The sequence below is a fragment of the Ochotona curzoniae genome, unplaced genomic scaffold, assembly GCF_017591425.1.
Source record: "Ochotona curzoniae isolate NIBS_2020 unplaced genomic scaffold, NIBS_Ocur_1.0 contig_2321, whole genome shotgun sequence".
NCBI classification, from domain to species: Eukaryota; Metazoa; Chordata; class Mammalia; order Lagomorpha; family Ochotonidae; genus Ochotona; species Ochotona curzoniae.
This window is the reverse complement of record NW_024465421.1, coordinates 23,635,806-23,649,043: the sequence shown is the minus strand read 5'-3', so window position 1 is coordinate 23,649,043 and position 13,238 is coordinate 23,635,806. Positions and strand designations below refer to the sequence as shown.

Sequence of the window (13,238 nt, the reverse complement as noted above, 5' to 3'; positions counted from 1 at the left end):
CACACAACAAAAGCCGCAGCACTCTGCACTCTAATCCTAAGTTTATTCAACACAATTCTTCCACTCTACACAACAAAGTACAAACACATTATCTAAAATGCTGCAAAGTTATAAAACTCAACTTAAGAATTTGATAGTACTGACTGTACAATAAAAGCAAAGCAGAAACAAAACAAAACAAGCACGCAATGTACATGTTGTCAAGGTAACCAGTGACGCCACCGTGAGTGGCAGATGCCAAGGGGGTGGGGACAGTGCACTGTGATGCCCTGCAGAGCTGGCTCTCAGGGACACACAGGCAGGCTCCAGCCCGGCCCCAGGCACCCTGCTGTCCCCGAGGGCACCACAAAAGGGACCTTTCCAGCTACGGAACCTGCAAGGGCATGACCCCAACCCGCACGGTTTCTGGAACGTGACCCGCACAGCCAATGTCGTGACCGTCCCCTCCGAAGGCTGTCCGAGCAGGGAATTCCTTTCCTACGGATCTGATCCCGGCTAGCAGGGTGACAAAACTGAGTTGGACAGGGCATAAAGTTACAGGGGAAGGAATTCTGGTGGCTGCTTATCGGGAAGAGTTGGAGCTCGAGCGGCTCCTGTGACGCCGGCGGCCGGGAGAGCGGGACCGCCTGCGGACGGGGGACCTGCGGCGCGGTGAGCGGGACCTGAGGGGAGCAGAAAACAAGTTAGCCCTGGAAGCATGGAGCCCGGCCCCCTCCTGGGATCCTGACCCCTCTCCACTGCTGAAGCTTCCCAGAGAGCTCAAGATGGCAGTGCTGGAAGGACCCAGCATCTCTGGGGGGACCCTGCTGCCCGCTGCCACTGAAAGGCCTCCCCGCCCCCGTACTCTGCAGGCACAGCAGGCCCGGACCAGCTCTGAATTACCTCCTCCTCATGCGGGGTGGTGACCTGCGCCACATGGGAGGCGGCGGCAGCATCCTCCTGGGGGGACTGAAGCGCCTCGGGGGCGGCCTGGGCCAGGGGGCCAGCACGGCGGTCGCAGTGATTTCCTGGCCATCAATCTGCCCTGCTGGAACAAGCAAGGCTCAGTGAACCGGCACCTACGCCAGGAGGCGGGGGCAGACAGGGCAGGGCCGAGGGCGAGGTACAAGGCGCAGTGCGGAAGCGTGGCACCAAATGAAGGGGGTGGGGGTTGCGACTGCAAGAAGCCAGGGGTAACCCGCAGGGCCACAGGCAGCCTAGGTACAAAGGAAATGGAGGTGCAACTCTGTCCACCACAGGAGACTGTGCACGCGGCTGTGGGTGTTTGAGGCCCCGCTCCACTCCAGGTCCTGCTTTGTCTTTTTAACTTCAACCTCCCAGGCCACCTCAGAAGCACCTGGGTTACCTGAGATACTGGACTCTTGTTATACATACCCAACTAGGCTTAACTTAGCAAACAGCCCGAGGCTTCCCTAGTTCACTGCCAGACCAGACCAGACCAGACCCAACTGGGGGCCACAGGGAATCGACTACACAGTCACGGACAAATCCACCTTCCCGGCAGCTGCCAGTGGAGGGGCTGCCCGGGAAACCCCAGTCACACACGTCCCCAGGCTCTTAGTGAGTGACAGCTGGTGCTGAGCAAACACTTCCCACAGATCTAAGTCAACGGAGAGAAGCTGCCTAAGTGCTGAGGGACCCAGAGTGCTCCTGCGGCTGTGGCTGCGCACCCAGCCCTTGCCCACTCAACTAATGCAGCCAGGACGCTGATCGAAAGACAAAATGGTCATCAAAAACTACAGAGAACTATATACTTACACGTCATAAGCAGTCCAAGGGACACAAGTAGGTGGAAAAAGTAACTAGCAAGCCTACCACTCACTAAATCAACCCTAGAAATGCAAGACCAGAAACCAAAGCCTCGCAGCAGCGGGCTGTGGCAGGGAGGTCTGCCAAAGTACTGCTTCAGTGCCACGTTCCAGCCCGGGTCACGTCGGGTCTGTTCACTTCTCTGCCCACAGGCCTGAGAAGGCAGCAGTCGGCGTGGAGGAGAGGATGAAGCCCCAGGCTCCTGGTCTTACCTTGGCCTAACCTGGTTGCTGTGACAGAGGCGGACGGAAGGAAGATGCTGTCATTTCTGTCTTACACGAACATAATAACGGGGGCTGGTGCAGTAAGCTAACCCTTCACTTCAGCTCTGGCATCCCACTTGGGAACGGTTTCACATCTGATCTGACTCTGTTAGTGGCTTGGGAAGGCAGCGGAAGATGCTTAACTCCTTAAGACCCTGCACCTGCACAGGAGACTGAGCGGAAGTTCCGGGCTCCTGGTTCAGCCATTCAGGAAGTGAACCAGTGGTTGGAAGGTTTCTGTCTGAATCTGCCTTTCAGATAAAGACAATCTTACAACCCGATACCCTAGTTCTCAGCCACGGATGTTCCCCTTCACACCAGCGTCCCAGAGCCCCCAGAGCCCACCTCCATCCATGTGCTTCAGGGCCTTCTCCGCCTCGTCGGGATTCTCAAACTCCACATAGGCGTAGCCTTTGGAGAGATGTGGATGCATTCTGTCGACAGGCATGTCAATCATTTTAATCTTCCCATAGGTGGAAAATATCTCCATGATGTGGTCCTACAAAAGCAGGTAACAGAGCATTCAGCACCCCATGACTGACACTGGTGTACTGCCACCTAACTGGGACAAGCCTCCCAGCCTGCCAAGAAGCTCCTGGACTCATGGTCCACCACCAGGCCAGCTCTGGCAGGCACGGGCAGCTCCCTGCCCCTCACCTTGGTCACATTTCTGGTTAGCCTCCCAATGTGTACTTTGGTGGGTTTTGGGGACGGGCTCCGTCGTTTCCTTTCCTTTTCGTCTCTCTTAGGTGGCTTGGATCTGATTGGGAAAACAAAATGAAACGCCTGCAACACCTTCTGTCAAATCAAAACGTACTGGACTCTCAGTGCAAAATTAGCTGTGTGCCCAAGTTTTCAGAGGGAAGAATTCCCTACCAGTCTAGGTGCACAATGCAGCCTACAAAGCCTAGAGCCTCTGGTCTGTTTATGCCACTCCCGTCCCCCCGTGGGAGCGGGTGCTCACTTGGAGCGGGAACGTCGCCGGTTGTCATGCCTGCGCCGAGAGGGGCTTGGGGAGCCTGAGGAACTGCTGGAGCTGGAGCTGCGCGAGGAGCTGGAGCTGCCGGAGCGGCTGGAGGCCGAGGAGGAGCTGGAGCCGCTGCTCGAGCCCGTGCTGGTACTGGAGCCCGAGCTGGAGCTGGAGCTGGAGCGAGACCTGAGACAGGACAGGAAGGCGACCCTGTAATGGGCACGAGCGTGGACCCCCGCTTCAAGCCTCTGCTTCCTCCCCAGTCCCGCCACTTCGTTCCTGCAAAGAAACCTTTCCTGCTTTGGGCTTCCACAGGGCCGAGGCCGCCACATCGCTTGACCCAGGACTCTGAGCACACACCCCGAGCCCACTCCTGAACATGCAGAGAAGGGGCACCCTCTTCCCACGGCCGGCGGCCAGGCATGCGTGCTTGGTGGCTAGCTGAGGAAGAGGCCGGGCTGCTGCCGGCCAGCCAGCCCACCTGGTGCTGCTGCTGCCGCTAGAAGCGCTGCGCCGCTTCCGTGCCTTGTCGCGGCCGCGGTCCTTCTCCCCCGACTCCTTGGCGGCCCCTTTATCTTTAGAGCGATCCTTAGGCTTCTCATCAGAGCGATCTTTGCGCTTGGTAGGAGAAGGAGCCCTGCGCGGTGAGGAAGAGTGTGAGAGCGCTTGCGCCTCCGGCCAGGCCCTAACAGCACAGCCCGGAAGAGGGGACCCAGAAAGGCCGGAGACCCCAGTGCCCACAGAGTTGACTGTGGCACGGGACACGCACTGTGGGACGCACTTCCTGAGGGTCCTAGCAGTTGCGCACCCCCAATGTAGCACTAGAAAAATCTTAGGGAAGGATTACCTAGTGCTGGACTTTTTATTATTTTCTTTGACTCCTAGCAAGCTCTTCTTTTTCACTCCTGATAAATCCATTCTCCCCTTCTGAGGTGTTCAAAGCAGCAGTGGCGGCCTCACTTATCTGAACTCTCACTTCTAACTCGATTCTGAGAAACGATCCCTAATCGATTGCAATTTACGCCAAAGAGCAGCCTAATAACAAGATAAAAGGAGTTCAAGATGAATGAATCGGCAAGGCAACAAGTTCACTTTGCAGAAACAAAGCTCAACAGACAAGGCGGCACAGGAAGCAGGGCATGCGGCAGGACCACCTGCTGGGCAGATGCGCAGGAGGCAGCGGGGTGGCACGAGGGCTCACTGCCAGGCCCCCGCAAAGGTGATGACGCCACACGCATCCAGTGCGGCACTCTGGACGGGGTCAGCCCTACCCCAGTCCAGGCTTCCTTTCAGGATGCACTACATCATAAGACCACAGCAAAAGTCATTTCTAAAGTGAATGGTAGGGCCCGGCGCGGTGGCGCAGTGGTTAAGATCCTCGCCTTGCACGCCCGGCATCCCATATGGGCGCCAGTTCTAATCCCGGCAGCCCCGCTTCCCTTCCAGCTCCCCGCCTGTGGCCCGGGAAGGCAGTCGAGGACGGCCCAAAGCTTTGGGACCCTGCACCCGCGTGGGAGACCCGGAAGAGGCTCCTGGCTTCGGATCGGCATAGCATCGGCCCGTTGCGCTCACTTGGGGAGTGAATCATCGGACGGAAGATCTTCCTCTCTGTCTCTCCTCTCTGTATATCCGCCTTTCCAATAAAAAAATAATAAAAATAAATCTTTAAAAAAAAAAAGTGAGTGGTAGCAGTACTGAAGAATTTACTACGCAAACACTTAAAAGTAACAAAAGCTTGTTAAAGAAGTCTGTGATTTAAAGGAGGCTGACAGGTGGCTAGATATCTGACAAGGAACACGACAGGTGGGAGAGCGTAGGCGGGCCTCACCAGAGCGCTTACAACCGCTCCAACTGCGCTTGGTGACTGGTTTTCAAAAACAGGAGGGAGGACTGACATTTGAAATTGTGTAAAGCAACACATTTCATGCAAGGGCTCAATTAAATAAATAAATAAAAAGTGGACTCGAGGACTGGTTAACGCATGCTAACAAGTCACTACTCAGAGTCAGATTCCTCATGGCTGCTTTCCAGGAGCACGGCCTGCAATGCTTGCACTGGGTGCCTTGCAGCCAGGGGCGGGCGCACAGCAGTCCTGTCACCCCCCCAGCGACACCTGCCAGCAGACAGCGAGGGCGGCCGGCGGTGCAGCCGCACAGGCCCTGTGCCGGCCACTCGTCCCTTCTCCGGTGACAAGGACGGCCCCCTTCACCGCCATCAGCGCGGTGAGCCATGGAACACACCTGGTGTGGCGACCCTAGCAGGGCTCCTCAGAGGGCACGGGAGGCACACGTCATGAAAATACGCACGGTTTCAGACTGTTTGCACCTAAACTTGTCTTTTCACTTTTGCATTAACTTGTCAAACTGCCATAACACCTGTGTGCACAGTCACACGCAGTTTCTGAATTCTCAAGGGGAAACGAGGCGCGCCCCGAGCACCACCTCAAATTTTCTTGCAGCCTCATCGCAAAAATAGACGAAATTAATTTTGCATCACATGCTCAACACGCCATATCCAAAATTTCACCTTCCCAACGGAAGAGAGGCTAGCAGGGTCCTGTTTCCTCACGGTCGGCTCCGGGCCTCTCAAGGGCCCAACGGCCACCCTGCTGGACAGGGCGGGCCCTCCCACCCCTGCATTCTGCGGGGAACGGGTCCCACCGGCTTCAGACTAGACAGGAAAAAATCAAGAGCCACGGGGAGAGCGAACGCCTCGCTGGGTGCGGTCGCGAGCTAGAAAGCAAAGGCTGAGCTCCTCTGTCCACACCAGTCCAGGGCCTCGGGGACGTCCCCGTCCTCCGGAGGGTGCGCGGCCAGCAGAGAGAGGAGAGAAGAGTTAGTCACACGCGAGCAGCAGACCCCTCCCGCAAGGCCGCGCGCCCCCCGGCCCCGCCGCCCGCCCGCCACTTCCGGGCCGCGACGCCGCCCCTCGCCGCCGCGGCCACAGCGCCTCTCCTGAGCGCTCGGGGCCGCGCAGCCGGCCCGCGGGGGCCTGGCGGGGCGCGGCAGCCGGCCCACGCCAGGAGCAGGCCCTCCGGGGCTGGCGGGCGGCCCCCGCCGCTCGGATGCGGTCGGATTCGGCCCCGCCACTTACATCTTCCCTCCGCCTCCTGCGTCCGCAGCCGCCGAGGCCGGCGCCCTTCTGTCGTCAGCGCCCGAGCGCGGGAAGGGGCCGCCGGGCGGCGCGCGGCGATGACGCAGCGCCTCGGCCAATGGGCGCGAGCCTGGGGAGGGTCAAAGGGCAGGCGGCGTCGCCCAGGTGGAGGAGCCCTGGGCGTCCTCTGGCTGGGCGGGAACGGGGCGGGAACGGGGCGGGATGGGCCGCTGGGCACGGCGCGGGCGGGACGAACCCCAGGGGTGCCGTGGACCCGGCAGGGACGGGGTGACCCCGTACACGCGGGACTCGAACTGTGATCGCGGCGGGGCGGAGAAGTCTGGAGCTCAAGGCGGGGAGGAAGGGAAGGAGCCGAGGGCGGGAAGATGGCGTCGCAGCCGGGAGCAGGCCCAAAGGGGCGCTGGAATCTGGGTGCAAGGGCCGGGGGTGGCGGAGTGCACGGAAGGCCATGCCACCCCGACCGCCCCTGAAGGAAGGCCCGGGAGGGACGGGTCACACCGAGGGGCCCCGCTGAGCCCCGGCCACCTTCCTGGAGTCCTTGTCCTGTGACAGTTTGTGGAAGGGCGGGGGGGGGGTGCTCGGCCCCAGATGGCAGCTCCGAGCCGGGGTTTTGGAGAAAGGAGACCACAGCCCTCCCTGACCTGTGGGCTGTTAGACGAGAGGACAAGAGACGGGGTGTGAGGTTGGGTAAAGGGCGGGAGGGGGCTGGAGAGGCGAGGCAGGCCTCAGGGACACAGGGCAGACTGAGCCCAGCGGTGTCCTCGCGTCCCCTTCCCCGCTCCTGGGGCCAGGGTTGCCGTCCAGCAGGCTCATGCTGACTGCCTCCCCCATCCAGGCGTGGCACTGGTGCCCTTCTCCCGTCACCCCGGGGGGCAGGGGAGCTGGGCAGCCTGCCTGCTGGGGCCCGCCCATGGGAGGAACCCTCAGAGCAGGAGGAGGAGGACAAGCAGGTCTGGTGCGAGGCTGCTGTCCCCAGCTTGTTGATGGCTTTGGTGGGCCTTGAAGGCGACTTGGGGAGCACCTGAAGCGCCTGGCCAAAGAGGCCCCAGACCCCGGTGTGGGGAGAGGGCAGGCTCTCCCTTGCATTGTGCCTGGCGCGGCAGCCTAGTGGCTAAGGTCCTCACGTTGGCACACACTGGGATCCCATCTGGTCGCTGGTTTGTGTCCCAGTGGCCCCTCTTTCCATCCAGCTCCCTGCTCGTGTCCTGGGAAAGCAGTCGAGGATGGCCCAAAGCCTTAGGACCTGCACCCAAGTGGGAGATTTGGAGGAGGCTCCTGGCTTCGGATTGGCTGAGCTCTGGCCATTGTAGCCACTTGGGGAGTGAATCTCTGTCTCTCCTCTCTGGAAATCTGCCTTTCTCTCTGTATATCTGACTTTCCAATAAAAAAATCTAAAAAAAAATTTTTTTTAATGCTCTTTAATAATTTGGCACAGCAAAAATAACACATTTTATATTAAATCTAAAAGCGTGATTTATTCAGGCACACAGGGAGGTGAGAGATTTGTTTCTGAATATCACTAATTCTGTTATCAAATGTGCCACCAGCTTTGCAGCTACAAACTGAGCGGCCTGGCTTGTGGCGCTTGGAGACTGGCAGAGGTTCAGTGGTGGGAACCCACTCCGCTGTGCTCCCAGCCCTGGTGCCAGCCTGCTAAGGTTGACGCTGGAGGGTCCTGCCTGGGCTGAGGCTGTGGCCAGTGTCTTCAGCCCCCTTCCCTAGCGGCAGTCTGGGGCGCAGCAGCGTGGGCACCCTTAGGAAAGGGCTGCCTCTGCCTCTGCACACACAGGTAGCCTGTGGTGTGCTGCAAAGGGCAGTGAACTCCAGCAGCTTTGGATGGGCAGGGGTGGCAGGCAGGGTGGAGCCTTGGGGCTGGGGCCTGGGTAGCATATGGTCTCTGAGGCCTGGTGCCCGTCTGAGGAGGAACGGAGGTCTCCTGGGTTAACCAGACTGCAGGGGAAGTCCCACAGTTTGGGGTGATCTTGCCCTAGACAGATTGGATTCATGGGGTCCCCCCGGGTGTTGCCAGGGACTGAGGTTCCTACAGCAGCCACCCCAGACTATCCTAGACAGCAGCACAGGCTGCCCTCTGGAGGGTCCCAGGGTTGGAGCAGTGGACGTGGGGGTCCGAGCACCCCTGGAGCCTCTTATGTACTTCTGAGGTAGTGACAGCTAGTTGCACTTCATTGCAGTGTCACAGGACAGGCCAACTAGGTGGGGCACCCCATGCTGGCAGTGTGGGGGCCTGAGCAACTATTGAGACAGGGTCCTCCCTTCCCCAGGGCCAACCCCACAGCTGCAGCCTGCCCAGGCCTGGAGGGCCCAGCCGGTGAGGAGGGGCCCCCCAGTGCTGTCCTGCCTCCTGGGTGTGAGGGAGGCCTGTGGAAGCCTAGGGCCAGGCTTGCTGCCCCCTCTCAGACTCCTGCTCCCCAGCCCCGAGGCCCCCTCTTTTAAGGGTTCTTTTGGGAGAAGGACAAGGGCTGCCCAGGTCCTGGGGTTTTCATGATAGCCGTGGGGAGGAGGGTGTGTGGGCTGTCTTCTCCGTGGGGGCGTGGACGGAGGGCAGCCCCTTGGGGCTCCAGTGGGGCCAGGCCACCTACCCCAAGAGCTCTCCTTACAACTCCACTTGCAGCGCAGGCTCAGGTGGCACTGGCTGGTCCTTGTTGGGGCAGGGGATACAGAGGGCACAGCTGCCTGTGCAGTGAGTGCTGTGCTGGCCCAGGTGAGCAGTACGGTCACGGGGACAGTGCCACTCAGGTGGGACAACAGGAAACAGGTGCTCTGGTTGAGCTGCCCAGCCCGCCTGCCCTGGGGCCTAGTGAGGGACAGTGCCTTGAGTGTTGGAGGAAGTGACTCAGGCCAAGCTGAGCATCCACAATGGGGCTCCCTCCCAGCCATCTCTGTATTTACCTCCTGTGGGCGCCAGCTCATGTCCCAGCTGCTCCACTTCCCATCCAGCTCCCTGCCTGTGACCTGGGAAAGCAGTACACCATGGGCCAAAGCCTTATGACCCTGTACCCATCCTGGAGACCCAGAAGAGGCTCCTGGCTCCTGGCTGCAGGTCAGCTCAGCTCCAGCCATTGCAACCACTTGGAGAGTGAACCAGTGGATGTAAGATCTTTCTCTCTGTGTCTCTTCTTTGTACATCTGTCTGTTGGAAGCTACTGAAAGCTCCCTGTACTTTCATCAAGTTTGAGAAACTGGCCCAGCAGCGTGGCCTAGTGGCTAAAGTCCTTGCCTTGAAAGCACCAGGATCCCGAATGGGCGCCGGTTCTAATACCTGCTTCCCATCCAGCTCCCTGCCTGTGGCCCGGGAGGGCAGTTGAAGATGGCCCAAAGCCTTGGGACCCTGCACCTGTGTGGAGACCTGGAGGAGGTTCCTGGCTCCTGGCTTCAGGTCGGCGCAGCACCGTCCACTGCGGTCACTTGGGGAGTAAATTGTCAGACAGAAGATCTTTTTCTCTGTCTCTCCTCCTCTCTATATAAATCTGACTTTGTAATAAAAATAAATAAATCTTTTTAAAAAAAAGTTTGAGAAACTGAGAAAAGTATAAATAAGAAGTGCCCTAGGGCCACAGGGAGAAGAAATTTTCCTAAAATGGTGAATTGTAAGGTAATGCCAAATGCAGGGACTTAAGTCAAAATAAAGCTGTGAAAAACCTCAGGACACTGCACACATAAGGGAGCTAATACTGAGGAAGAATCTTCTAGAAGAGAACTTTGTGTCCAGGGGCCAGCTGCTCCCCCGCTACAGGGACCCACCTGTTCACTGTTTGGTGGCTGTCCCCCTCAGCCATGGGGAAAGTGGGGTTCCTGCTGGGATTGGTGGGTGAGTGATGGAGCTCATGACATGTCTGAAACAGACAGCCTTTATTTTCTGGACAATGTGCTTAGTGTGTGCTCGGTACCCCTGGTCCCCACTGTCCTAAAGGGAGCGGTGGACAGTGCTGCCGGTCTGGGTCAGCCACTTCAGGACGCTGGCGGTGGCAGTGCCTGGAGGGCAGTCTCAGCCCCGAGCCATGCTGCCATCTTGTCTCTGTGGCCTCCCGTTGCCAGCAGCCTGGGGGCCTGGTTGCTCCTCATCCCTGCTGGGGTCTCGCTTCCTCCATGCTGCCTGCCGGGCCCCTTCCCTGCGTGAGCTCCTATAGAGACCCAGTTGCCAGGCTCCGCTGGGGATGCCTGCCTGCCCACACCTGGGAGACCCAAGTCTGGGCTGGCAGCGTGAGTCCCGGCGGCTGGGCCTGGGAAGCTGAGGCCTGCCGGCTGCCTTGCCCTGGAGGGTGCCAGTGCGTTGAGTCTGTTCTGTGCAGACTGTCTCGCTTCTCTTCAGAGCCACCACAGGAGACAGTGAGTGAAAGTGAAAGACGGGAGGACTCCCTGGGACAGATGCACACCAGTGGCACAGGCCCTGGCTCCTGTCCCTCCCACCATGCCCCCCTCATCGCCCCTCCTCGGAGGTGGGTGGCTGCAGGTGTGCAAAGCTCAGGAAGACCTGCTCCAATGAGATCTGGCTCACAGAATAGTCGTCCACGCCGTATTTCTCCTTGGCTTTCTCCAGGATGCCAAAAACCTGTGGAGGACAGCAGTCACTGGCCAGAGGACCGGGGGCCCAGCTCTACAAATTCCCTGGCAACAGGACCAGGCAGCCTGCCACTCCTGCCAAGATTTGATCGTTGTCAGCCTGGCTCCAGAGTCCCCCACCCCGGAGTGAGCCCAAGGGGTCAGTCCTGCCCCCCAGGAGAAGCTACTGCTCTGTTCCAAGCACAGAGTGTGACCTTGGGCCAGCTGCATCTTCCCTGGTCAGTTTTCCTATTGCATTCAATTCTTTTCCACTCAAATGTTCTAGGCATAAAACTTAGGAGCTGGCAGGTCTGCTGGTGAGTTTTAGGGGGAAATCAGGCGATTTATTCTGGAAAGAGTCTAGACTCAACCTGGAGAGATGGCTGGGACACGCCCCGTCCCCACTGGCATCAGTCAGAGCGAGGGCCCGGGCCTGTGCTCACCTTCGCCCAGCCGAGGCCATGGCCAGGCAGGTGGTAATGGACCATCCCCTGGTGCTCATCTTCCAGGATGCTTCCTGCACACAGATCAGACCATGCTGCTGTGAGCTCCATGCTGGGCTAGGGCAGGGCGGCCTGGGCACAGGGACCCTCGCCCCGGTGGCTGGGGGCGGGGGTTCAGGCAGGGCAGCACACACCTGGGAAGGTCAGCTCCACAAACGCCTTGAACGCCTCCAGCGCCTCCTGCTGCCCCTTGCTCCTGACCTTGGCCTGTAGGGAGTAGCCGCTGCCAAACTTGCTCTTGAGGTGCTGCGGGCTGCCCAGGCACTTGAACTGACCCTGCACCATGATGGCCAGCCGGGTGCACAAGGCCTCGCATTCCTCCATGCTGGGGACAAGGGTGGAGGCCTGAGACACGGCTGGGGTGCCGCCACCCACCCTGACCGCCGGGGTCTTGTGTGGGCGGGAAGGTGGCGACGCCCAGGTCAGGGCATTCCAGAGTGTGGCCACGGCCAGGGGCCGGGGAGTCTGTGGTAGGCACAGGCCCTGCTGCCCACCCCGGAGCCTGCCCTCCCCGGCCTCGTCTGCTCTCTCACTGACCCACGGGGACCCCCGGCTCTACCTGTGGGAGGTGATGATGACGGCCTTGCCGGATTCGCGGGCGCGGGCCACGGTGTCCCAGAGCAGGCGCCGGGCCACAGGGTCCATGCCAGTGGACGGCTCGTCCAGGAAGATGACGGCGGGCTCTCCGATGAGGGCAATGGCCGTGCTCAGCTTGCGCTTGTTCCCCCCACTGGGGTGGCGTGTGACAGGTACAGGGTCAGACTGACAGCAAGAGACTCCCCAGGCCCCGCTGCCCAGTGACTGGGCCAGGGGAAGCAGCCCAGGCCCCACTGCCCAGTGACAGCCAGGGGAGAGGCTCTGGCGGGAGCAGGGTCCCGGACCACATGCAGAGCAGGAGTGCCCCCATATACACTGGCCTTGCCTCTGGTGTCGGGACAGGCTCTGAATGTTGGCCTTGCCTGGACCATGCTGCCCAATCCCTGCCCAGTCCTAGGGCTGTGGGCTCAGGCAACTGGCCTGCTGTAGTCACTCCTAGCTCTGTGCTGAGCAGAACCCAGACATGGTCAAGGCGGCTGAGGGGGACCCGGCTGGGTGGGTCAGGGAGGCCGAGGGGCACCCAGCTTGGTGGGTCAGGGAGGCCGAGGGGCACCCGGCTGGGTGGGTCAGGGAGGCCAAGGGGGACCCGGCTGGGTGGGTCAGGGAGGCCGAGGGGGACCCGGCTGGGTGGGTCAGGGAGGCCGAGGGGCAGGCCAGCTCTAGCTGGATGGGCCAGGGCGGCTGAGGGGGACCCTGGCTTCAGCCAGGTGGCCCAGGGCCAGGGATGAGGCTGACGAGGGTCGCACCTGTACGTCCTGACCAGCTTGTCAGCATGTGGCTCCAGAAGCAGGCCCCGCAGAGTGTTTTCCACACAGGCCTCGATATGGCGCTCGGGGATGCCACGGAGTCGAGCGTACATGACCAGCATCTCCCGGCCGGTCATGTGGTCTAGCAGGGCATCAAACTGGGGGCAGTAGCCAATCCGTTGCCGCACCTGGGGTTAGGACACAGCCCCGGAGGGAGCGGGTCAGAAGGAAGCCATCCTTTGGAGGATGTTTCTCATGTGTCTAGGGTTGCTGGTGGGAGAGCCAGGCAGAGGGCCTGGACACCAAGACCCGGCTGGTGCAGGGAGGCTCTCCGCCAGCAGAGGGGGCCAGCGAGCAGAGCTGCCCACTGAGGCCTCCAGCACTTGCTTCAAACCCAGCTTGCTTGGCCACTCCTTGCTCAGGTTATAGTCAGTTCCCATTCTCTCTCCCTTCCGGAACCCAGGGGTGCTGTGGCTAGCCGCCCCACTGATCCCAGCAACAGTGGCTCTTGGCCTTTTGCATGTTCTAACTGCTTCCTATCAGCCTGTGGGATGGTTCCCTTCAGGGGCTGTGAATCTCCTGTGTGGAAATATGACCCTGCCTGCAGGCTCAGAGCCCAGTCCTGGAGACCCTGGGAGGCCTGGGCCTGAACGTGTGTGCACACCAGGGGGGACCT

The 13,238-nt window shown here is 60.2% G+C and overlaps 2 protein-coding genes across 7 annotated transcripts in view; both read right to left on the bottom strand.

Moving 5' to 3' along the window:
* Positions 1-24: 24 nt before the first annotated feature.
* On the bottom strand, positions 25-6,216 carry LOC121151759 (RNA-binding protein with serine-rich domain 1). 2 transcript variants are annotated; one of them, XM_040973548.1, is made up of 8 exons: positions 6,136-6,216; positions 3,890-4,077; positions 3,524-3,679; positions 3,037-3,228; positions 2,730-2,832; positions 2,418-2,571; positions 883-1,024; positions 25-662 (listed from the first exon to the last, which is right to left on the bottom strand). In XM_040973548.1, the coding sequence occupies exons 2-8, from the start codon at positions 3,958-3,960 to the stop codon at positions 563-565; spliced, it is 918 nt and encodes a 305-aa protein (XP_040829482.1). In that variant the 5' UTR covers positions 3,961-4,077; positions 6,136-6,216; the 3' UTR covers positions 25-562. The 2 variants fall into 2 exon arrangements, with proteins under 2 accessions (XP_040829482.1, XP_040829483.1); XM_040973549.1 differs by lacking the exon at positions 3,890-4,077 and having other exon boundaries at positions 6,136-6,197.
* A 3,795-nt stretch (positions 6,217-10,011) lies between these two features.
* Positions 10,012-13,238, bottom strand: part of LOC121151742 (phospholipid-transporting ATPase ABCA3) — a 32,856-nt gene continuing 29,629 nt past the window's right edge. For 4 of the 5 annotated variants that reach the window (XM_040973517.1, XM_040973518.1, XM_040973516.1 and 1 more), the window contains 5 exons: positions 12,563-12,750; positions 11,779-11,949; positions 11,354-11,544; positions 11,160-11,233; positions 10,012-10,726 (listed from right to left, as the gene is read on the bottom strand). In XM_040973517.1, coding sequence (XP_040829451.1) covers positions 10,595-10,726; positions 11,160-11,233; positions 11,354-11,544; positions 11,779-11,949; positions 12,563-12,750 — 756 coding nt within the window. In that variant the 3' untranslated portion in view covers positions 10,012-10,594. Of the gene's footprint in view, positions 10,727-11,157; positions 11,234-11,353; positions 11,545-11,778; positions 11,950-12,562; positions 12,751-13,238 lie in introns of those variants that run through there. The other variant, XM_040973520.1, reaches the window with a different exon arrangement.

Excerpts from the sequence above, each read along its gene's own strand:
- LOC121151759 (XM_040973548.1), bottom strand. The coding sequence starts at position 3,960 with ATGGATTTATCAGGAGTGAAAAAGAAGAGCTTGCTAGGAGTCAAAGAA. Across the intron at positions 1,025-2,417 it reads CCTGAAGCACATGGATGGAG|GGCAGATTGATGGCCAGGAA; the intron begins GTGGGCTCTGGG and ends TTGTTCCAGCAG. Across the intron at positions 663-882 it reads CCACCCCGCATGAGGAGGAG|GTCCCGCTCACCGCGCCGCA; the intron begins GTAATTCAGAGC and ends TGCTCCCCTCAG.